The sequence below is a fragment of the Lagenorhynchus albirostris genome, chromosome 2 (genome assembly GCF_949774975.1).
Source record: "Lagenorhynchus albirostris chromosome 2, mLagAlb1.1, whole genome shotgun sequence".
NCBI lineage: Eukaryota > Metazoa > Chordata > Mammalia > Artiodactyla > Delphinidae > Lagenorhynchus > Lagenorhynchus albirostris.
Window position 1 is genome coordinate 23,813,846 of NC_083096.1, and position 25,879 is coordinate 23,839,724.

The 25,879-nt window shown below is 34.1% G+C and overlaps 1 protein-coding gene across 5 annotated transcripts in view; it reads right to left on the reverse strand.

The window, feature by feature from the left end:
- The window catches only part of CDC42BPA (CDC42 binding protein kinase alpha), a 326,828-nt gene that overhangs the window by 111,731 nt on the left and 189,218 nt on the right, over positions 1-25,879 (reverse strand). For 4 of the 5 annotated variants that reach the window (XM_060128299.1, XM_060128320.1, XM_060128294.1 and 1 more), the window contains exons 11-14: positions 23,348-23,470; positions 11,187-11,320; positions 1,299-1,541; positions 943-1,053 (exon numbers count right to left, since the gene is read on the reverse strand). In XM_060128299.1, coding sequence (XP_059984282.1) covers positions 943-1,053; positions 1,299-1,541; positions 11,187-11,320; positions 23,348-23,470 — 611 coding nt within the window. The remainder of the gene's footprint in view (positions 1-942; positions 1,054-1,298; positions 1,542-11,186; positions 11,321-23,347; positions 23,471-25,879) is intronic. The other variant, XM_060128307.1, reaches the window with a different exon arrangement.

Here is a 25,879-nt window from a genome sequence, read left to right on the forward strand (position 1 = left end):
TATTCAGATTATTTAGTGTTATAGAAATACGAAGTCAATTAATCCTAATTCTCTCACTTTGACATATATAATATTATTACTATAGCTAATAGTTACTGACCACTTATGATGTGGCAGCTTACATACATGTATATGTACTCCTTACATGATACCAATGAGATAGGGTTTTACAAATGAGAAATTAAGGTCCAAAGAGATTAAATGTTTTGTCCAGCGATACACAGCTGGTAACTGATGAGGCTGGGCTTTAAAAGCAGATAGTCCAACTCTAGAGCTGGCACAAAGATTTCCCTTGCTAAGCACTTCTGCTGAGATGTTTAAATCCAGGCCAATTATCATCTCATCCCACTTAACAGAAGTATCTGCAAAGCTACCTCTGAGCCTCTCCTAAGTCACTTAACAAGACAGAGGATCTAGACATCTAACCCTGCCTCCCATGAGATTACCAATATATCTTGTCAAGGTATGCAGCCCTTCATAATTTTTTTTTTTTTTTTTTTTGCAGTACGCCAGCCTCTCACTGTTGTGGCCTCTCCCGTTGCGGAGCACAGGCTCCGGACGTGCAGGCTCAGCGGCCATGGCTCACGGGCCCAGCCGCTCCGCGGCATGTGGGATCTTCCCGGACCGGGCACGAACCCGTGTCCCCTGCATCGGCAGGCGGACTCTCAAACACTGCGCCACCAGGGAAGCCCCCTTCATAAATATTTTAACTCCTTCCTGAAAGATTTCTTCTCCCCACTAAATACAGCCGCCTTCCCTTTCCTTACAGCATGATTAAGAAGTCTATACCAGCTTCCTATTGATAAGAATGAGAAATAAGAATACTATGTTTGAAGGATAGCTAGTTTTTACTCTACACCAAAAAGAGAATATAACATAGTCCTGTTAAGCAGAAAGAGGAGAAAATTAATTCAACTTCATAAATATGAAATCAAACGATACCTTCAGTCCCTCTAATTCATTTTGCAGTTGCTTAGAATAGTGCTCGCTCTGTTCGCGCAATTTCCTGTCTTTAGATGCTTCAGCAGCTACAGCTTCTGTACGAACTTCCAGCTTTAAAATAAAATGATAAAAGCAGATTTCATGGTTATAATTGTTTCTCCAATAAAATGTCTCCCCATGGGAATTTACCTTGCAATAGATAGATAACTCAAATGTTGAAATTCATATTAAATATTATTACCAAACTAAAAACTCTTTTCAAAAATTAAAGAATGAAATATATATTATTTCACTAGTCTGAAAAAGCAGCTTTAATCACTACCCCATGGGCACTACAAATTTGCCTGACTACTAACCTCTTTTTTGGCTCTTTCTGTTCTGCGCAGTTCTTGCCTTAAGCTTTCAACTTTTTGCATCACCAGGTCCACCTCTTCTTCCTTATCTCGGACATGGCGAGCAAGTTTCTGTTTTTGGGTGTGCAATTCTGTTAGCCGCTCATTGATCTCCATGAATTCCTGCATGGCCAGTTTCCTCTGACAGTGTGCGTCTTTCAGCTCTTTGGATTGGTTTTTTAATCGCTCACTAGCCTGGACTAGTTCCTACAGTTTCGTAAAAAGAATATAAGTTACCAATTCTGCACCCTAGGGACCAAATTTGGCCATCAAAATATTTATCATGAAGTCAAGAAGAGCCAAAATTATTCACCTCAGAACAAAATTAAAAGAAATGAACTACTTTTGAACAGATACTAGGAGCATGGTGCTCTGTTCATATTCTCAATTCCTTATGCTAACATGCTAACTGCAAAGGAACAACTGATTTAACCTTCCAGTACCTTAGTTTCAATAAACAAATAAACAAATAAAGGTATAGGAATACAAGATACAATGGTAAAGATAAAGATTTTGTGAAATTTAACGGATATCTGTGAGATTTTTAAAAATTATATCAAATGATTACAAATGATAAAAACAAGGGCTGTATTTGATGTGGAGACTAACTCTTGGGCCAGCAGCAAAGAGAAAAGCTAATTAAAGTGAGAAACTTAGAAGGATCTGAAGTAGACTTGGGTCAGCAGAACCACTTGTCTCCCAGCAAAAGGAAATGCAACCTTCTTTGAGGAAGAGTCTCAATGATATCTATTTTTTTTTTAAGAGCATACACATATGAGCTCACAACCATAGATTTCCCAAACACCCAAAGGACAAACAACCACAAGCAAACATTACAAACAATAAAAATAAACCCCAATGGTATTTGGATATTAGAACTATCAGATACTGATAAGACTGCTATACATGAAATGTTTGAAGAAATAAAAGGAAATCATAAAAATAGGAAAATGACAAAAGACTATTTAAAATGATGAGGCAAAAAGACTACGAAAAACTGTTTATAAAACATTGTATAGAGCTTTAGAAATGAAAAAATGTAAGTATTAACATTAAAAACATGAATCTACCAATACAGAAAGCTCTACCTTTATGAAGAAAAATAAGAAGAAATTCAAACCCAGAAACTTTAAAAAATAAAGTATATAACATTAAATAAAAATAAAAAAATAGAAATCGGAGGGAAAAAACACAAATCACCTATTCCCCATCCTCAAAAAGGAAAAAAAAAGATAATTAGAGCAGACATCTAAGAAGTAACAATAGTAACAGGAGGACATATTTTTTAAGAGATAATAATTAAAATTGTACACACAGAAAAATTACTTTTGAAGTATGAGGCTACTTTTGAAGTATGAGGCTAAAAAATAATGAGATTCTTACAAACACAAATTGACAGAGCTTACCACAACCAGATCTGAACTTAAAGGAACCTCTAAATATTTATTTCAGGAAAATGAAAAATGATTTTAGAAGGAAGATCTAATGAAAGAGAAGTGGAGGGCTAAGAAATTGGTAAACATAAATATAAATGTAAGCAAACTTGTATATAAGATTGTATTATTGTCTCATTTGTACAGTAAACAAAAAGGACATAACTAACATCTTGGTCCAAAAAAGCACAGTAGTTGGGAAGAAGCAATAGAGTTAAAGGTCCTCAAAGTGTTTGGGAGCAACAGTTTAAGATACTGGGTTGGCCAAAAGGTTCATTCGGTTTTTCCCGTAAGACGGCTCTAGTAGTGCTTAGCTGTCTTTAACCTCATTCGAAACAATTTTGTTAGATTTTCTTGTGACACCTGTCATAACAGTATACATTAAAAAAAAAACTTAACAAAACTGGTGAATTTTTGTGTAGCCATTTTAATACTTAAGACGGAAAAAAAAAGCAACATTTTCAGCATATTATGTTTTATTATTTCAAGAAAGGTAAAAACTCAACTGAAACACAAAAGGAAGATTTGTGCAGTGTATGGAGAAGGTGCTGTGATTGACTGAACGTGTCAAAAGTGGTTTGCGAGGTTTCATGCTGGAGATTTCTTGCTGGACGATGCTCCACAGTCAGGTAGACCAGTTGAAGTTGATACTGATCAAATCGAGACATTAACTGAGAACAATCAAAGTTATACCACGCAGGAGATAGTCGACATACTCAAAATATCCAAATTAAGCGATGAAAATCATTTGCACCAGCTTGGTTATGTCCATCGCTTTGATGTTTGTGTTCAACATAAGTTAAGCGAAAAAAACCTTCCTGACCGTATTTCTACCTGCGATTCTCTACTTAAACGTAACGAAAACATACCGTTTTTAAAGCAAATTGTGATGGGTGATGAAAAGTGGATACTGTACAACAATGCGGAAAAGAAGAGATCGTGGGGCAAGTGAAATGAACCACCACCAACCACACCAAAGGATGGGCTTCATCCAAAGAAGATGATGTTGTGTATATGGTGGGATTGGAAGGGAGTCCTCTATTATGAGCTCCTTCCGGAAAACCAAACAATTAACTCCAACAAGTACTGCTCCCATTAGACCAACTGAAAGCAGCACTCAACAAAAAGCATCTGGAATTAGTCACAGAAACCGCATAACCTTCCATCAGGGTAACACAAGACCGCATGTTTCTTTGATGACCAGGCAAAAACTGTTACAGCTTGGCTGGGTAGTCTAATTCATCTGCCGTATTCACCAGACATTGCACCTTCAGATTTCCATTTATCTCAGTCTTCACAAAATTCTCTTAATGGAAAAAATTTCAGTTCCCTGGAAGACTGTAAAAGGCATCCGGAACAGTTCTTTGCCCAAAAAGATAAAAAGTTTTGGGAAGATGGAATTATGAAGTTGCCTGAAAAATGGCAGAAGGTAGTGGGACAAAAGGTTGAATACGTTGTTCAATAAAGTTCTTGGTGAAAATGAAAAATAAGTCTTTTATTTTTACTTTAAAACCGAAGGCACTTTTTGGCCAACCCAATATTAAATTTAAAAAAAAGATATTAAATTTAGACTTTGTTAAATATGCACGATAAAATTCAATACTACTAGAAACTGCTAGAATGAGTAGTGAGCAAAACGAGAACAAGAAAACAAAAACCTCAATTAAAAATCAAGAAAAATATTTTCAAGATGAAAAGAATTCTGGAGATTGGTTTCACAACAATGTGATGTACCTTACACTACTCAATTATACACATAAAAATGATTAGGATAGAAATTTTATGTTATATATATTTTGCCACAATTTTAAAAAAGAGCAAACTCAGCCATAAAAAGAATGAAATAATGCCATTTGTAGCAACATGGGTGGACCCAGAGACTGTCATACTAGGTGAAGTAAGTCAGACAGAGAAGGACATATGTCATATGATATTGCTTATATGTGGGATCTAAAAAAATGGTACAAATGCACTTATTTACAAAACAGAAACAGAGTTACAGATGTAGAAAACAATCTTATGGTTACCAGCGGGGAAGTGGGGAGGGATAAGTGGGAGATTGGGATTGACATACACACACTACTATATATAAAATAGAAAACTAATAAGGACCTACTGTATAGCACAGGGAACTCTGGTCAATACTCTCTAATGATCTATATGGGAAAAGAATCTAAAAAAGAGTGGATATGTGTATACGTATAACTGATTCACTTTGCTGTATAGCACTAAGTAATGCAACATTGCAAATCAACTTTACTCCAATTAAAAAAAAAAGAGTGAGAAAGGAGATAAAGATAAGCATAGAAAATGCATGACAAACAGAAAACAAAAAGTGGTAGAAACATGTCCATATAGATTAGTAATCAAAATAAGTATAAAAGGAGTAAGTTCACCAGTTAAATGCAGTTTGTTATACCAAATTATGAAATAAAATCTAGACTTAAATAGAAAAAGCATCATTATAGCAATGATAAAATTCTACTCACTAAATTCCACTCTAAATTTTTGTGCATTCCATAAGATAGACTCAAAATATATTAGAAAAAAAATTGCTAGAACTTCACAGAAAAACTGGTGAATACATCATCATGAGAAAATCCAATTTCTCAATCATTAATAGATAAACCAAGCAGTTAAAAAAATAGTGAATATAAAGAAGATTTGAAAAGCTCAATTAATAACCTTCCTGTATATTTAGAAGCTTGCGTCCAACACTGGGAAACACATTCTTCTTAAGCATATATTGAATATTTAAAAATGAAAAGGTCTAGATCATGCCGTAATTCTCAGTAGATTTCAAAGAACAGATATCATACAGATCAAATTCTTTAATAATATTACCATTAAAATAGAAATAAAAAATAACAAGGCTAAATTCCATAATAACTCACAGATCAAGGAGAAAAATCATAAAGGGTATTAAAATATTTAGAACTAAAAAAATTTTAAATACAGAAAACAATAAAAATGTTTAGTAAAGACTAAAACTTGGGGATGCAGTAAAAGGTATTGTATATACATTGGGGGAAATTTATAGCCTGAAATACTTACACTGAAACTAAAAAAAAGTTGAAATTCAATGAAATTCCACACAAAAAGTTAAGAGAGAACAACGTATTAACCGCTTCCGCCAATATGAGATGATAATAAAGAACATAAATTAATGAAAAGGAAACATGAGAATAATGAAGATCAACAAAGCCAAAAGCTAGTTCTTTGATCTCACTAAATATCTGGTGAGGTCAAACAAGGGAACAAGAATAAATGCACAAAGAAATAATATGAAGAAAGAAGGAGAGGTTATAACTACAAATCTAGGAGAAATCAAAAAAGGTAAAAGGATGCAATAAAAAATTTTATGCCAGTAAATTTTTCAACTTAAGAAATGAACAAATTCCTATAAAAATAAATTTAGCAAAACTGTTTCAAGAAGAAATAGAATGCCTGAATAGTCCTATAACAATTAAAGTAACTAAACCAATAGCTAAAAAAAATTCCCCATCCCCCCAAGTGGGAAAAACAATCTCCAGACTCAGATGGTTTTACAGATGATTCCTCCAATATGTTTCAAGGAACAAAACATTCTTCTTTTACAAACTTCTCTAGAGAACAGAAAAAGAGGCAGTGCTACTCAGCTAACTCTATAAGACCAGTATAATCTTGATACCAAAGGAAAAAAAAAAAGAGAAAAAAAAGCCAATCTCATTGAAGAAAACAAATAAAAAGTCCTAAAAAAACCCAAAGACATTATTAGCAAATCAGGTCAGTGATATATAAAGTGGGTAAACATGAACTCTGGAACTCAACTCCCTGTGTTGAAATTCCAGTTCCCCCACTTTCTAGCCCTATGATCTTGAGCAAATGTACCTAACTTCTCTGTGTGGGATCTCACCATTTATAAAATAAAAACACTACTACCACTGCTGCTGCTGCTGCTGCTGCTACTACTAATACGTAAATCACAGGGTTCTTTAAAAGATTAAATGAGCTAATAAATGTAAAGCACTTAAAACAGTACTATTAGAACAGATGCAACATAACTGTTACCTATATTATCATATTAATATTTAGGAGACAATACATGGGCAATTCAGTTTTAACCCAGAAAAGTAAAAATGGTTTAACGTTAGAAAAAGTTTATAACTGTAAGTCATCAAACCAATTTATTTTTATTTATTTTTGGCTGAGTTGGGTCTCTGTTGCTGTGCCCGGGCTTTCTCTAGTTGAAGCTAGTGGGGGCTACTCTTCGTTGAGGTGCATGGGCTTCTCATTGCGGTGGCTTCTTTTGTTGCGGAGCATGGGCTCTAGGCGCGCAGGCTTCAGTAGTTGTGGCTCACGGGCTCTAGAGCACAGGCTCAGCAGTTGTGGCACAGGGGCTAAGGTGCTCCGTGGCATGTGGGATCTTCCCGGGCCAGGGCTCGAACCCGTGTCCACTGCATTGGCAGGCAGATTCTTAACCACTGCGCCACCACAGAAGCCCCAAACCAATTTATTAAAGGAGAACAATCATATAATTCCATCAATAGATATTAACAAATTTCTAGAAATTTGTTGCAATACTGTGCAAAAAAAGCACATTTAATAAAGTCAATACCCATTTTTGATAAAAATGATTAGCAAAATAGGAATAGAAGATAATTTTCTTAACCTGATAAAAAGTATTTACCAAAAACTTACAGAAAACATTATTATTTTCTTAGAAATCGGGAATAAGATAGGGATGCCTGCTATCATCACTTCTATTGAATGTTTTTGAGGTCCTAGCTTATACAGTAAGACAAAGAAAGAAAGAAAGAAAAGTAAAAAAAAAAAAAAAAAACCAAAAGACAAAGAAAAAAACCTGTCATTATTTCATAAAACCTCAAAGAATCTCAAATATATTATTACAATTAATAAGAGTTTAGCAATGTTCCTAGAACAGAATCAGTAAGAAAGTATAATTTTCAAGGTACCATTTAAAATATGAAAACTTACAATCATAAATTTAAGGAAAGGCAAACAAGACCTGTATAGAATTTTATGGAGAAACATTTTAAAATACTTTAACGATACAGAGTGACATACTATGTTTGTGGATAAAAAGACTGTGGGACTGCAGAGAAAATAATTTTATGTTTTTGTACAGTTAGGCCTTTCTAAGCAAATTTTACTGAAACTTGGAACATGAGTTAAAAGCAAGCCTTGTAAAGTAATTTATGACTAATTTAGATACGTAGTGAGAAAACTCCAAAGAGATTTAACTCCTGGACTTATGTGTTTACATTTCAAGGAGGGTTGGAGAGAGAGATAAGAGCCTGTACCAAGGAGAAAATCTCTTCATAGAGCTGGAGACTTGGACACATCTTTCCACTGGAGTGACTTATTTATATTCCAAAGAGTCCTAGATCCTTCTCTTCAGGTTTCCAAGGAGACCCGCAGAAAGGTGGGTAGAGATAGAGGGGAAGCAGGAAGCATCTGCCTCTCTCCTCTATGTAAACACCCTGATTCACTATTTCGGGGCTCTTTCTCTACCATACAGTCTCCATATGTGTAGGGTTTTATCCAACCAGTTCTCATTGTGTTGCCCTAAAGGGTAAGAACTGGCATACAGGAAAGCCACCTGGTTTATGTCTTGTTTTGCTTTTCTGAATGTAAATCGTAATAATCTTTCCTTGCTCTTGAAATCTTGTGTGCATTTAGAATGATATTAATAAACATGGATAAGAACGTAAAGACTCAATGTTATAATGATGTCAATTCTCTTGAAATTGCTCTATGGATTTAATGCAATTTTAATCAAAATCCCATCACAGTTTTCAAGGAATAGAGAGTTGAGATATAGACCCATGCATAAATGGAAATTTAATATATGACAGAGGTGGCACTGCTCATCACTAAGGGAAGGAGGGCCTATTTAGTAAATGAACAACTGGCTAGCCATATGGGAAAAAGTGAAATTGGATCCTTATATGATACACAAAAATAAATTTCTGATGCATTAAAAATTTAAATATGAAAACCAAACTTAAAAACTTCCAAGATAAAAATTTAGGAGAATTGTTTTTTACCTCAGATTTCTTACATAAGCCAGCAAATGCAATAATCATAAAAATGAAGATTGATAAATTTGACTACATTAAGACCTAAAACTTCTGTTAGTCAAAAGCTCCCATAAACAAAATGAAAAGACAAGCCACTACCTGGGAGATATCTGTAACATACATAATCGATAAAAGATTAGCATGTCCAGAAAATTCTTACAAACCAATAAGGAAAAGACAAACAACCCAACAGAAAAATGTATAAAGTATATTAAGAAGCATTTCACAAAAGAAGAAATATAAATGATAAATGGACATGTGTGAGGATACTCAGCCTCATTAGTAATTAGAGAATGCAGATTAAGACCATACTAAAACATCATTTTAGACCTAAAATGTCAACTTAGATTAGGTTGGCCAAAAATAATATATCTAGTAATATAAAGTACTGTTGAATATAAAAACTCCTGTACACTATCGGTAGGAGTATAAACTGGTAGAAGCAGTGGAAAATGATTTGACATCATCATAAAAAATACAATATTTCCATTGCGTATGACCCAATTATTCTATTCGTGTGTGTGTGTGTGTGTGTGTGTGTGTGTGTGTGTGTGTGTCTGGATATATGTTCAAGAATGATCATAGCAGCATCATGCATAGTAGCTATTAATTATAAGCAACCTAAATGTCTGCAAACAAAAAATTAGATAAGTAAATTGTGGGTGCTGCATAATGGTGTATTTTATAGCAACTACATAAATGATCAACAGCTATACAGACAAATCTTAGAAACAACGTTGAGTGAAAAAAGCAAATTGCAAAAGATTGCATATACCATTTTACAAAGCTCAAAAAAAGCCAACACTAATATACTGTTTAGAGATACACTAATATGTGATAAAATTTTTTTAAGTAAGGGAATGATTAACATAAAATTCAGAACAGTGATTACCATTGTCAGGGAAGTGATGAGAAAGGAATAGGAAATGACTACCCAGGGCTATGTCACAAAATAGGTAACGCTCTATTTCTTAAGTTGGATGTTTGGTTCATTTTATTATTTGCGTCAAAACTTATATAATGGTACATTTATTTTTTATATGCATCAAATGAAAAAAATCTTGAAAAGAATATCTGCTGCCTGTAGGATATCAGGCAAATCATTTAAAATTCTTTATCAATATGATGTGTTTCATTTCAGTACTACTCTCTTCTCAAAATATACTGAAAGGATTTTTAATATTAAAACTTATTAAAAATTGGCCAAGTACCTGTTACTATAAATCTAGATATCAGATGCTCATCCTTATTATGTTAACCAAGTTTGGCTGAGTAATCCTACCTTTAAATACATAATAGTAACTATTAATATAATATTATTAAAACAAATAGGATGTCTGTTATAAATTCCAAATATTATTAAATTGACCATGAATATAAATGAATCTATACAAAACACTGCTTGAAAGCGCATCAAGAAAAAAGTAAAAATATACTAATCTAATTCACTTTGACCTTCATAGCTTTCTCTGTTAATCTTTTTGATTAGCTTCATCGGCAAAAGGTTATTTGTTTTATTTTTAATTACCTCCATTTCTTTACAGGCAGCAAGACTTATAAGTCTTCCCCAGAAGGACTTCATCTGTTTTATCAATGAATTATATACAACATCATTGAATACAATTTATACTATGCCATAAACCACTCATTTCTTTTTTGCATTGGCTAGTATTAATTCCAACATTCTAAAATTTGTTAATGAAAGGCAAAGTACACACAGCATATCATTTATATAAAGTATTTTTCTCTAGTGCTCGAATATTATATATCCTATTGGACTGTGTTACTGTGTCCTAGCTATTAACAAATTTTGTTGATGTTTATAGTAATATTTATGTGTTCACAAAGTTCTTATGAAAGTAACTTCAGCTTATTCATCCATGCTTTGAAAGATAAACTGACATCTAAAAAAATGATTAAAGAATTAAAGAAATTTTCTATCATAATCTTTAAAGAATGCTCATATTAGCAAGTCACAATGAAAATATGCCTGTATTTTTCATTCTTCCATAGACACTAAACAGATTTTTACTATTCTCTCACTTCTTCATAGTATTTCTTTTTCAATAACATTTACTTTTAATCAAGTCCTTTGATTATTAACTCTCCAAAAGAACAAAAGATTCTGAACTTTGAAGCCTCGAAAATTTAGAAGTTTCTTCATAACTAGCCATTCATCAAATGTCATACACCAAAATAATTCTTAAATTTTTAAACCATCTTTTTACAAAGTATACTATATATTATTGTAATTCCTTATGAATGCTTTCAGTATACAAATTAAACAAGATTAAGAATTCAGAAAAGGCTTTAACAATCTATCTATGTATTTTTACCTTATTTAATTCTTCCCTTTCTTGCTGTAATGTTTTGATTTGTTTTTCATAAGCCTTGATTTGTCTAAAAGCATCATCTAGTTCTCGCCTCACAGAATTAGCTTCTTCAAGTTGCTGTTCCAAGTGACTTGATTCTAAAAACAGGAAACAATGTTTCTTTTACTATTTGCATAAAAATAAATACTCAAAACCAAGGTTTAAAGCAACTAAATTTTAAAAAATAAAGTATTCTGAAACTGGTATTCAGCTTATCAACACCACATGCCACTGACTCATGAAAATTAAGTGCTTATCAGTTCACTGTAAAGATGGTTTATAGGTAATGCCAGGATGAAGAACAAATTTTAAGTGCAAAGTTTTGCACAGAATTTATGTGCAAAAATGCCTTCATATCTATTAGAAAAAAAAGACCATAATTCCAAAAAACAGTATCTTCAGAACCAATTGAAAACTTAAAACTAACAAAAAAGAACACGACCAATCAAACAAAATAGATAACTTTTCCTCTACTGTTAGTTAGCATTCTTCTGCTGATATTACTCAAATTATTGTATGATGATGGTTTTGCTTGTAACGTTGTGGTTCCAGATCACCCCGCCTGGTTTCACTAGTGGTGATTTGAAGAATAAACTCTGATTTCTAAAAGCAAATATTTGAAATAGGCTCAGGGAGTTGAGTAACTTGCCTAAGGTCACATTGCTAAATGAGTATCAGAGCTAACTACAGCCCACCAGTCTTACATCAACCTCTCCAACTTAAAAAGTAATGTAATCAAGTGATGTATAACATTATAAGTTCAGAAGAGTTATTATAAAATAAAATTATTAATCTTAACATATGCTTAAATAAAATTTAATAAATTGATATGAAATATCCCTGGCATCAAAAGTAAATTAGCAAATTAAAGAACTGAAGCCAGTGAAAACAGAGAAATCTAAACACATTCATTGTTAATTTTGTTCTGGATATTTTCTATTCTTTACAGCCTTGTTACTCTTGAGTGTCATCCCCAGAGAAGTAGCATTAGCATCCTCTGGGAGAGAGGAGAAATGCAGATCCTCAGGGCCCACCCCAGACCTAATGAATCAGAATCTATATTTTAACAAGATCCTCAGGTGGCTCATTCGCAAATTAAAGGCTGGGAACAAATGCACAGAGCATTGCACACTGTTGAGTTTGATGCTTTCAATAAATGAAGAAGTGTTTATAATACGTTAGTTCTATTGAAAAGAGCATTTCATTTGTATAGACAAGTCCTGTAGTCAAGAAGTAACTTAAATGTACCCATGTATTACACACTAACTGGTTCTGGAGTCCTTAAATAAAATAATTTACTAATATTCAGTGCCCTAAACTTACAGATTTATTAAAAGCTTATTTATATTAGGTATTAGTTTTTAGCAATTTTGAAAATATCTGCAAAGTTGCATTTAATCAGTTTTCATTTTGTCTTAATAGTATGTGTTAAGTGTTTTCCTTGAAGAACAATAAAAAAAAATCAATGGATGTTTAATCTTAAGGATCACAGGGTATTTAGTCTTATATTCAGAAAATTACATCTTATCATTTTCTCAAATTTCAGCATTTCATGTGGGAATTTTTCTGTTTATACTAATTTCTTTTAAACATCTTAAAATTTTTTTGTTGTTATTTTAACTTTTCAGCATTTTTAGGATTTCAATGATTTGTAAAGTAGGTATAATTTAGTTTGTTATTTCTAATAACTTGGAGTCAAAATTTAGTATGTGACACAGCTGATTTCTATCATTTCTGGGGTCATTTTAATCAAATTTTATGGCTAAGGTATATCAATCTAGAGTAGTAAGTAACATGGTACATTTAGTAATGCCTTCTGAGAATGCTCACTTTCTTTCTTCTACTTTGAAAAGTTCTTCCCTAGCATGTTAAAATTTTTTGCAAATTATTGAGTCATCCATTTATCTAAACTGCTGTGTTAGAAACTAAAAAAGTATCAATATTTAATAAAATGTCTGCATCATATGAAGTTTACAGCAAAATGTATTAAATGTGATAGCTTCAACAGTCTTTAAGAATGTTTTTATTTCAATATAGGTTAAATTTTAGTTTTATCCCAGCCATTTCATGTTGGCAGCTTTGCCATGGAGTTGTTAAGTAGATAATACAAAATACATGTCAGATTTTCATGACTCATATTTCAGACACTTTAAAAATGCCTAAAAAACTCAAAATATTCATTTAAACAACAACAGGTAAATTATGAGAAGTACATGAGGAAATGTACTGGCTAAAGAAGTTGGAGAAGACAAACCCAGCCAATTACTTATAAAACCCTCTAATATGGAGAAAAGTATAGCACTTGTAATTTGGAATACACAGAATTTTGTATCGCCAAAGATAAAAACCCCAAATCAAGAAAAATTCAGAATGTATTGAACTTTGGCCAACTACTTATAAAATGGCTCAGGCAGAAGAGCCTTCACTTTCACTACAACAAATAGAAAATTTGATTAAAATTTTGAAAGAAATCCTCTAAGACTATCAAAAATATCTATTAAATATATGGCAACATGACTAGCCAAAACATTTAGATGAAGTTATTTAAAACTATTTTAGTGATTAAATTGAAAAGCAGTACTAGGGAAGTGAGATTAGCTCATAGCAACAAAATGGTTCTTAACTCACTGCTGCTAGTAGAATCCTGAAACTCAATCTGTTAGTAATAAGGATTTAAGGAGGGCACAATACACAGGAATTTTCTTTGCACTGTGTGGTAGATAAGAGAAATATAAAATACGGTCTCTGTCTTGAAGGAGATAGGAAGACAAGAGTAACACTCTTTAAATCATAAAGGAGAAAATCAAATACAAATTGTGTGGCAGGTTATATGGATGATATAGGAATTAAGAGAAGGGCATGACTACAGTGGCACTCACAGCAGAACACTGATAAACTACAGAGGGACTGAGGCTGGAGTCAGAAGGAGGTTGACAGAACAATCAAAGCACCTCTCTCTCTGATACACAAGAGCAGTGTCACAGCTTTTCCATTATGGTCTTATTTCTCAAATAAACCATAACTCTTCTGATGTGAAGAGATTTTACTTCTAACCATGATGAAGGAAAACAGATTTCCCTATTATCTTCCCCTCCATTCACTATTTTTCTCCTTTACTTACATATTGTAGGACAGTATGTGTGTGTGTTTGTGTGTGTGAGGGAGAGACAGAAAGAGAGAGAAAGGGAACAGAGGGAGACAGAGAAAGGGTGGTTTCAGTGTAGAGTTGGAGGGACACAGACAGTACACAGAGGTGCAAACCATAACCCTTGAGGCACTGTATGGCAATTCCTAAAAAATTAAACACAGAATTACCACATAATTCAGGAATTCCACTTCTTATTGTATACCCAAAAGAAGAGAAAGCAGGGACTTGAACAGATATTTGTACAGTCATGTTCAAAGCAGCATTATTATTCACAATAAACAAAAGGTGGAAGCAACCCAATAGTCCATTTATAAATAAGTGGATAAACAAAATATGGTATATACATACTGAGGAATATTGTATTAAGGTAGGAAGTTCTGACACATGCTATAACATGGATGAACCTTGAATACACTATGCTAAGTGAAATAAGTCAGTCACAAAAGGACAAATATTTTATGATTCCATTTATATGAGGTTCCTAGAGCAGTCAGATTCTAAGAAACAGAAAGTAGCATGGTGGATGCCAGGGCCTAGTGGGTGGGAGGAATATGAGTTATTGTTTAATGGGTAAAGTAGAGATGGATGGTGGAGATGGTTGCACAGCATTGTGAATGTGCTTAACGTCACTGAACTGTACATTGAAAAATGGTTAAAATGATCATTTTAATATTATGCACAGACCTACTAGAGAATGGACCTGAGGATATGGGGAGGGGGAAGGGTAAGCTGTGACAAAGTGAGAGAGTGGCATGGACATATATACACTACCAAACGTAAAATAGATAGCTAGTGGGAAGCAGCCACATAGCACAGGGAGATCAGCTCGGTGCTTTGTGACCACCTAGAGGAGTGGGATAGGGAGGGTGGGAGGGAGGGAGACGCAAGAGGGAAGAGATATGGGAACATATGTATATGTGTAACTGATTCACTTTGTTATAAAGCAGAAACTAACACACCATTGTAAAGCAATTATACTCCAATAAAGATGTAAAAAAAAAGATTAAAAAATCAATTAATGAATGATATTGAGGAGATGGAATAAAATATAGAGTATCACTGGGACTAACACGTGACCAAGAAAACAGTGCTTGCGAAGGAAGAATACTAAAAAGAGGGATATAGCCTTTCTTACAACATTATTTTCACTGATTCTATTCCACCTCTGGGAAATGATAAAAAATAATGAGTAGAGTAATCCTATAAGCACTGACTTTAGGGAGAAGGTAGGAATAAAGTAAAGGAAGGGCATTTCAACCAATAATTTAATGGTAATCAATTTCCCCAATTCGGGTGATGCCAGGGACCATTTATTTGTATGTAAGGGATGTGAGTGTGTTGGGGATTGCCTGTAAAGACACAATGTAGGAAGATACATTAGGAAGTGGTCAGAGATTTCCAAGAGTGAGGTTTCATTTAGTCGTTCATTCACTCATTCATCAACAAATACCGATTTAGGGGTTTTTATGTGGCAAGCATCATTATAGGCACTTCGATATATCAATGAATAAAATACTCAAAGTCCCTGTTTTCAAGGAGCTTATAGTCTAGTGGTAAGGCAAGGGAAGTAAAGCAACATAAAATTTTAAAAATGTGTCAGTGGTGAAAAGTTCTATAGAGAAGTAGAAATTTACCAGGTGAAGAGTGTTTCCAGCAAACAAACAAGCAAAAAGAAAGAAAGAAAGAAATAGATGTTTAGACGGATGGATGGATGGATGGATAGATGGATGGACGGACAGATGGATGGATGAAAAAAATGAATGAAATGGGGGTGAAAAAAAAGAAGACTACATAAAAACACAACAACCAAATATGTGTAAAACCTGGAGGTGATTAGGTGAAACTAAAAGTATTTCACCATGGCTGGGATCAGTGGGTGAGGGAGTAATAACAAAAGACAAACCTAGAGAGGAAAATACATGCAAGATAATGAAGGACACTGTAATTAGAATTGAGAAATTTTAATTTTATCCCAGAGGCAACGGGGATCCTCTGAAAACATTTAAGTATGTATGTTGAAGCTGTGATGGGATCAGATTTATATTTTAAAAGCTAGACATTATACGTAAAATAAACTAAGAAGTCTGAAATTGGAGAGAAAAAGGATGACTGGCCAGGGACAATGGAATCTGACACAGTGTGTCAGGAACATTGAAACTACTGTAAGTTCCCTGGGTTTTCTTTTTGGTTCTTATTTCACAGACTTAGAGCTGAAGAAGCCAGCAACGCAGAAATGCCAACAGAAGCAGAGAACAAAAGCTTGAACAAGGCTGCTCTTTCTAGCCAAAGAACCAAGAAGAGGGTAAACTAGCTAGACAGAAAAGTTTTAGAAAATAACCACTCTGCTCAAGTTAAACACCACAGAAAACACTGTGGCCTGATGACCACCTGTGTCAGTGAAAGACAAGTGAAGAACTAGATTTCCAATCACATGAGGTTTTAATGAAGTGCCCAAACATACCACAAGGGTAATTAGAGAAGGGGGGCCAGGATTTTCAACCCCCTTGGCTGGTAACAAGCCCCTTCCCACACACAGTGTCAGTGGAGACCACATGGGGAACCAGGACTTCCATCTCCACCCAGCATTAATGAGGATCTCCCCCTTCTCCCCATTGGGGTGGTATCAGAAAAGAGTAAGAACTTTCACCATTGCCCAGCAGTAATAAGGCCACCCCTGTCACAGTGTCAGTGGAAACCAGTCAGGGGGCTGGAACTCCCATTCCCTTCCAAGAATAACAAGGAGCCCTTCCTTGGGTGTCAAGGGAGGTCAAGTGGGGAAACTGGATTTCTACCTCAAGCTGGCAGTAAGGAGATGGCAATCCCCTTCCCACTGCTGGAATGGTGTCAGGAAAAACCAGCTAAAATGGAAGGTTTAAATAAGATCCAGAGTCATTCATCAAACATCACTCATCCTACCAAGAACTAGAAAAATCTCAACTTGAATGAGAAAAGAAAATCAATAGATGCTGACACCAAAATAACAGAGATGTCAGAATAATCTGACAAGATATTAACACAGCTATAATAAAAATGCTTCAATGAGCAATTATAAACATATTTGAAACGAATGAGTAGAAGACCTGAGCAAAGATACAGAAAGTCTCAGCAAAGAAATGGAAGATTAACAAAGAACAAAATGGGAATTTTATAAATTAATAAAATAAAAATATTGGTAGATAGATTCAGCAGCACAAAGGAGGGATCAAAGGGATCAGTGAACTGGAAGGTATAACAATAGAAATTAACCAATCTGAATAACAGGAAAGAAAAAACAGAATGGAAACAAAAATGAACAGAGCCTCAGGGACTTGTGTGATGATTTACAAAAGATCTTACACTCGCATCATCAGAGTCCCAGAAGGAGAAGACAAAGTAGGCAGGTCTGTAAAAGTACTTAGAAAAATAGGGTCTAAAAGAATTCCAAAATATGGCCAAGACACATAGACCTACAGATTCAAGAAGATGAACAAACACCAAACAGAATAAACCCAAAGAAATCCATGCCAAAACACACCATCAAACATCAGAATACTACAGAAAAAACTTGCAAGCAGCCAGAGAAAACTTCTTGCATAAGGGGAAAAAATACTCAGAATGGCAGTGAATTTCACCTCAGAAAACATGAAACTTAAAGGAAGCAGCACAGTATTTTTCAGATGCTAAAACAAAAGAACTTATCAATCCAGGCTCCTATGTCCAGCAAAATATTCTTTAGGAATAAAGGGAAAATCAGGACATTCTCAGATGAAGAAAAATGAAGAGAATTTGTTGGTAGCAGACCTACCTTTTAAAAATGGCTAAAGTAAGTTTTATAAACACAAAGCAAACAACAAAACAAGGAACGCAGTAATATCAGGAAGGAAGGAAGAGCATCACGTAAAAATACGGGTAAATAGAATAGAATCTTTTTCCCCCTTTAAGCTTTCTAAATTATACTTCATGGTTTAAGGAAACATTATAACCTTGTCTGATGTGCTTCTAAAACATCTGAAGAGGAAATAATTGAAACAATTATATAATAAACAGGAAGAATAAACAGTTGTCATCAACATAAAATAGACTGTTATATTTTATGTATGCCTCACAGTAACCACAAAGCAAAAACCTTCAGTAGATACACGAAAGAGAAGGAAATAAAAGCACCACTATGGAAAATCATCAATTCACAAATGAAGTCAGTAAGAGAGGAAGAAAGGAACAAAAGAACTGTAAAACAGCCAGAAAACAATAAGATGACATTAGTAAATCCGTACCTACTCAATAATTATTTTAAATATAAATGGATTAAATTTTCCAATAAAGACCTCAAGTGGCTGAATGGATTAAAAAAACAATACCCAATTACATGCTGCCTGTAAGACTCACTTCAGCTTTAAGGACACACATAGGCTCAAAATCAAGGGATGGAAAAAGATATTCCATACAAATGGAAACCAAAAGAGAATAAGGGTAGCTATACTTTTATCAGACAAAAGAGAGGTTAAGTCAAAAATAATAACAAGAGACAAAAAAAAGTTTATTATATAATAATAAAGGGGTCAATTCATCAAGAGGATATAACTATTAAAAATTTTTATGACCCCAACATTGTAGTGCCTAAATATAGTAAGTAAATACAACATATCTGGAGAGAAATAGACAACAACACAATAATAGTAAGGGACTTCAATATTATACCTTCAACAATGGATACATTATCTAGACAGAAAATTGATAAGGAAACATTGGACATAACCTATACTTCAGAGCAGATGGATCTAACAGATATATACAAAACATTCCATCCAACAGCAGCACAATATACATTCTTCTCTAACACACATGGAACATTCTTCAGGATACATCAAGTTAGGTTACAAAACAAGTCTTAACAAATTTAGAAAGAATGAAATCATACCAAGGATCTTTTCCAACCACAAAGGTATAACACTAGAAACCAATAACGGGAAAGACTGGAAAAATTCACAGAAGTGTGGAAATTAACACATTAGTAACCAGCGGGTCAAAAATAAATTAAAAGGGAAATTTCAAAAAATCCTGAAACAAACAAAAATGGAAAAAATATACCCAAACTTTTGGAATGCAGCAAAAGCAGTTCTAAGAAGGAAGTTCATGGCAATAAACACCTACGGTAAAAAAAAACAACAACAACAAAGAAAGAAAAACAACCCTCAGACACCTAACTTTACACTTCAAGCAACTAAAAAAAATAATAAGGATATTTATATCAATCCTTCTCAAACTCTTTCAAAAAATAAAAGAGGGAATACTCTCAAACTCATTTTATGAGCCCAGCATTACACTGATACCACAGCCAAAAGCAAAAATCAACAAATGGGACTACATCAAATTAAAAAGCTTCTGCACAGCAGAGGAAACCATAGACAAAATTAAAAAGCAACATATGGAAAGGGAGAAAATGTTTGCAAATCAACAAATATTTGACAAGGTGTTTGTGAAAGTTAATAAAGGGAAGTCTCACTAAAATGGAGTTGGGGGGCCAGAAGGGGGAACTCTCACACAGTAACTCTCGTCATCAATTACAGGAAGAACTGTCAATTACAGTTCCAAGAATGGAATCATCAATTACAGGCCCCAACAGGAAAGACAGTCCATCACATCTCCTATAAGAAATCAACTACCCCAGGAACTAAGCCAATGAGAAACCATCTTCACCCTGAACTCTCATTTTTCTCCAAAGGACTTTCATTCAAAACAACCTTTACCGACTTCCTCATTTTTCTCTATAAAATGTTCCTCACTTTGTTTGTTAAACTTGCCTACGATTTTTGCCATGGCTTGCTTGTCCCAAACTGCAATTCTCTGCTATTCCCAAATAAACCCATTTTTTTCTGGTAAAATAACTGACTTTTACTTTTAAGATCAACAAGTTGATACAGAAAATGTACAAAGAACTCATAAACTCAATGGCAAAGAAACAAACAATCCTATCAAAAAATGGGCAGAGGAGCTGAATAGACATTTTTCTAAAGAAGACATATAAATGGCCAACATGAAAAGGTGCTCAACATCACTTATTATCAAGGAAATGTAGATCAAAACCAAAATGAAACATTATCTCGCACCTGTTAAAATGGTTTTCATCCAAAAGATAAGAAATAAAAAGTGTTGGCAAAGATGTGGTAAAAAGGGAACCCGTGTGTACTATTAGTGAGGATGTAAATTGGTGCAGCTACTATGGAAAACAGTATGGAGAGTCCTCAAAAAATTAAAAATAGAACTACCATATGATCCAGAAATTCCACTTCTGGAATTGTATATATACAATAGAATACTTTTCAGCCACAAAAATAAATCTTGCAATATGTGACAATATGGATTGGATCTTGAGGGCACTGTGCTAAGTGAAATAAATCAGACAGAGAAAGACAAATACAGTAAGATCTCACTTACATGTGGAATCTAAAACAAAAACAACAATAACAACAAACTGAACTCACAGATATAGAGAAGACTGGTGGTTGCAAGAGACGGGGGTGCAGGGTGGGTTAAAGAAGGAAAGATGGTCAAAAGGTACAAACTTCCAGTTATATAATAAATAAATACTGGGGATGTAATGTACAACGTGGTGCTATTATTACAGTTAATAATACTGTATTGTATATTTGAAAGTTGCTAAGAGAATAGATCTTACAAGTCCTCATCACGAGAAAAAAGAATTTATGACTATATGCGGTGATGGAAGTTAACTAATCTTACTAAGGTGACTATTTCACAATATATACAAATATTGAATCATTATGTTGTACACCTGAAACTAAGATAATGTTACGTGTCAATCATATCTCATTAAAAAGCCAAAAAACAAAAGAAGAAAACAAACTAAAAACCCAGGCAAAGGCAGTACAAAAAAAAAAAAAAAGAAAACTACAACAAAGATGAGTATCTCTCATGTATACAGATTAAAAATTCCTGAACAAAACAGTGGAAATAGAATTAATATATAAAAATAATTTTACACCATGACCAGGCATGTGCATATTCCAATGATTCAATATTTCAAAATCAACCAATTTAATCCACCATATTAACAGGTTAACTAAAGAAAAAAAAACACACATGTTCATATCAATCAGTGCAGAAAAAATATTTGATAAAATTCAAACTCATTCATGATAAAACCCTTAGAAACACAGAAATAGAGGAGAGCTTCTAAATTGATGAGAGTATCTATAAAAGTCCTACAGCTAATATTACAATTAAAGGTGAAAGACTTAATACTTTCCCTCTAAGATAGGAAAGAAAACCAGGATGTCTGTTCTCAACACTCTTCTTCAACAAAGTACTGCAAGTTCTAGCCAGTGAAATAAGGGGGAAAAAAACCCAAAACATCCAGATCAGAAAGGGCAAAAGAAAATTGTTCCTATTTGCAGATGCATGATGGTCAGCACAGAAAATCCCAAGGAATCTTAAAAACAAACAAACAAACAAAACAAAAAACCAAAAATCCCTCCCAGAACATATAAGTGAGATAGACTTATGTAAATAGGTTTTTCCGAATCCATATCACTTCTTTGAAGTGATATGGATCACTAAACATCCTAGTTGTGTCTTGTGTCTCACTGCTTTTTTAGTGCCAAAAAACTCAAATACATTCAGTGCCACTGATAATGTTTTAGTGTTGATATCAAAGCAAAGTAAATGATTCTACTTATCATATTCCTAATCTTAGTTTTAAAAAGATAATGCTACAGAAATTTGATAAAGAGATGTTTATTAGGAGGACAGCCACTTAAAAAAATAGAACAGCATAAATTATGCTCAAATTTAAAATCTCCATGTGCCTTAATATTGCATTTTAAATAATCCTTTTTGTAAAGGACACTGGGTCAGATCCTTCTTTTCTTCACTTATTTTGGCCTAAAACTACTTTTCTAGAGAGGTCTGACTGTTCTAGGTAAAATAGTACCTTCTCTCTCTCTCTCCCCTTACTCTTACTGAGATCATGGGATGCCTCTAAACCCTGCAGAAGGCTCCCATTTCACCCACAGAACAAACCAAAGACCTAACAGTCAGTAAGACTCCACTGATCAGGCAATGAGCCCTCTCCACCTGTTTAATTTCTCTACCCTCATGTCCATCCATTCCACCTGCTTGCTCATTCTGCTCTAGCCTTGCTGTCCTTTTATGTTTTATTTGAACTCACGAGGCACATTTTGACAGTAGGGCCTTTGCACTGGCTGATCCGTCTGCATGTAACATGTGTTTCCCATTTAACTGCATGGCTAGGCCCCTTAACTCCTTCAATATTTTTCTCACATGGATCACACTATTTAAAATTATAAAACACCTCATCTTACACTTTTGACCCATTCTCCTTAATCTTTTCTATTTTTAAGCACTTATCACCTTCTAACATACTGTATCATTTACAAAGTTACATAGTTATTGTTTAATGTCTGTTGTTTGCCCTCCACCCCAGCAAGGACAAAGATTTTTATCATTTTGTTTAGTACTGCATCCCAAGATCATAAAACAACACCTAGTACATAGTAGCTACTCAATAAATATTTGTTGAATGAATGGAATAAATGAATAAATGGATATAACAGGCATATCAACAATTCAAAATTAATTTTAATTAACCTACACTGAAAAATGAACTACTCATATAAATGCTTTGCCAGACAAATATCCCAAATGAATAGGTCCTCCAAAAAGTCATCTTTTTTCATGTAATTCTGGGTAAGGTGCTCCTCCTGTGTACTCTCTATGTACCTATGTTTATTTTTCTTCTGGCCTTTTAACATGTACTGCAAAAAACTATTTGTTTATCTTTTTCCAAGACCAGAACATGAGCTCCTTGAGAGCAGAACCATTTTATTTGCTTTTCCCTCACTGGCACATAGCTCACATCATGTAACACATAACAGGTACTCAATAAATGTTTTGTGCATGAATAAAACATTTAAAAATATCTACTAAACAGAATTAATAATGAATCACAGAAATTTACCTCTTAGTTGTTTCCTTAGTTTTTCAATTTCTTCTTTTAAGTTTTTGATTTCTAAATCTTTACTTGCTGTTAGGGGACCATCAGCAGTTGAATACTGCAGAGCCTGGACAGTCTGTGTTGACTCTTTAAAAAAAAAAAGAAAGAATGAAAAATATGCTCATACTCTAAATTTTAAAAACTAAGAGCAATATATTTCTTTCTAGAGAAATCCTTATTTAATTGTACTGATCGAAGCATATACCTACTGACAAAAGCATGTAAACACATTAAAATTAAACCACAAAACTCCATTGCATGTTGTTAAAATTATATGTAGGAAACAGTCTACCTTCTAATATGTGAGGTTTTCAGTTTTAAATACTGTTGGTACATTCTGCCAGTGAGTCAACTATTCAGCCCCCTTTCATCCTAGCATAAAATGTCATCATGTGATAACCCAACAACATATGTCAGATGATGTATGAAAAACTGAGCCTGGTGTATGAAGAGAGGTTTAGAGATGTTAATATAGAATATGTATAAGTGCTGGCCTTCCAAATTTTATATATGAACACTGAGGTCCACCTATTGACGACTTGGCTCATCAACTTAGTTAAAATAGGGATTATTCATTTAACTTGTGGTTCTAATTAGAAGATGCAAGGTACTAAAGAAACATTAAATCTAGTGAAGCTCATTCCCAGATACCATTAAAAGATGTGGAAAAAAAAGAAATTGTCCTAAAACAGTTACTCTGCTAGCTTATAGAGGGACCCCAAATAGTAAATCTCTACCTCACCATAATTTTTGTTAGTACAAATCATTTACTGACTGCTTTAGATTACTAATATTATTTATATATCGCTTTACATAACTTATATTACTTATATATTTATATTATTTATATATATATTTAAAACTCCAAGGGACTGTGACCTTCAGAGGATGGAGATTTTCTAATTTATCTTCATCATCTGTACAGAGAACAGTATCATGATATTCATATGCATGGTGGTCAATAAGTATTTGTTAATTTGAATTAAAGATGTAAGATATACCATATTGTGCATTCAATCATGATCTTCTACATCCAATAAGTATTTCTTACACATTTTCTTTTTCTTTCGATTCAAGACATGTTGAAAACTGGTACTTTCTGTATTTATTATTTTTAAAAGAATATCCTTTTTTTTAAGGACATCTAATTTGGGAGCAGAAAATGGGGAGAATAAAAACATCCACTGGACATTAGTAGTTTTTTTCCTTCTACACCCCACACACTGCAGGGTATGGAGGTGGGATAGGTATCCTTCCTCCTCTTTGTCACCTCTGTCCTCCCTATAAATCTCAGGTCTGCTAAAATGCCCATTACTTGGGGTTTTTTTTTAACTTTTTATTTTATATTGGGAGTATAGTTCATTAACAACATTGTGTTAGTTTCAGGTGTACAACAAAGTGATTCAGTTATACATATACATGTATCTATTCTTTTTCAAATTCTTTTCCCACTTAGATTTTTTTCCCACTTAGATTTCTTTTTTTTTCAAATTCTTTTCCCACTTAGATTTCTACAGAATAGGAGGCAGAGCTCCCCGTGTAATACAGTTTGGGACCGATATGTACCCACTGCTATATTTAAAATGGATAACCAACAAGGACCTACTGTATGACCCATTACCTGTTTATTACAGTTATCCACTGCCCTTCCTTCCATTACAACTCTTTTTATTATTATTCTTAGTGACTTTAACAATAAAAGAGACGATCTACCCAACTGACTTCACAGGCACACAAACCCCTTATGCAGACACTGTTGAGGCTGTTTACCCAGCAGCTACCCCTCTCTTCCTGCTTGTGCACCAAATTCAGGTATCAGGCTACAGTGTGCTTAGGCAAGGTAGGCTCAGCCGAAAGGAAGAAGGCTTCCATCAGTCATGCCAATCTCATTCTACATTGCCAGGACTGGTTAAGAATTAGGCATGTGAACTAGTTAGAATGAATGGTACCTTGAGAGGTCCCGTTAAGTGAGACATGTATGAAAGGAAATGAACCTTCCTTTTTTTTTCTTTTTTTGGTCTTTGGATGTGTGAAGTCATGAAGTCTGGAACTTTGACAGTAATGTGGAATCATGAGGGAAAAGCCAAGAAAATCACAGAGAAGCTAACCCTGATGAGAGCACGGAAACTGTGTACTTTTGATTTCTTAAGTGAGGTAAGAAATCTGTATTACTTAAGAATTCTATTACTTGCTGCCTAAAACAACCTAGCTGGTAGACGTCTCTCCAGCACAACCACCCAATCTACTGGTCATGCCCTAGACCTGTGGCTTTGACCTTACTTAGAAATGTGCATATGTGCGGGGGTGGGGAGGTGGGGAATGGAGGTTGGGGTGGGCTCCTAGGAGACTGCTACAGACTTTTACTGCCGGGGACCAATGTGAAACAGTCTCTCACATCAAAGAATTACCCTGCCCCAAATGCTTGTAGTTCACCTACTGAGAAATGCTGCTGTCATTATTAATAACTATATAGCCTCCAACATCCTGATTTCAAGT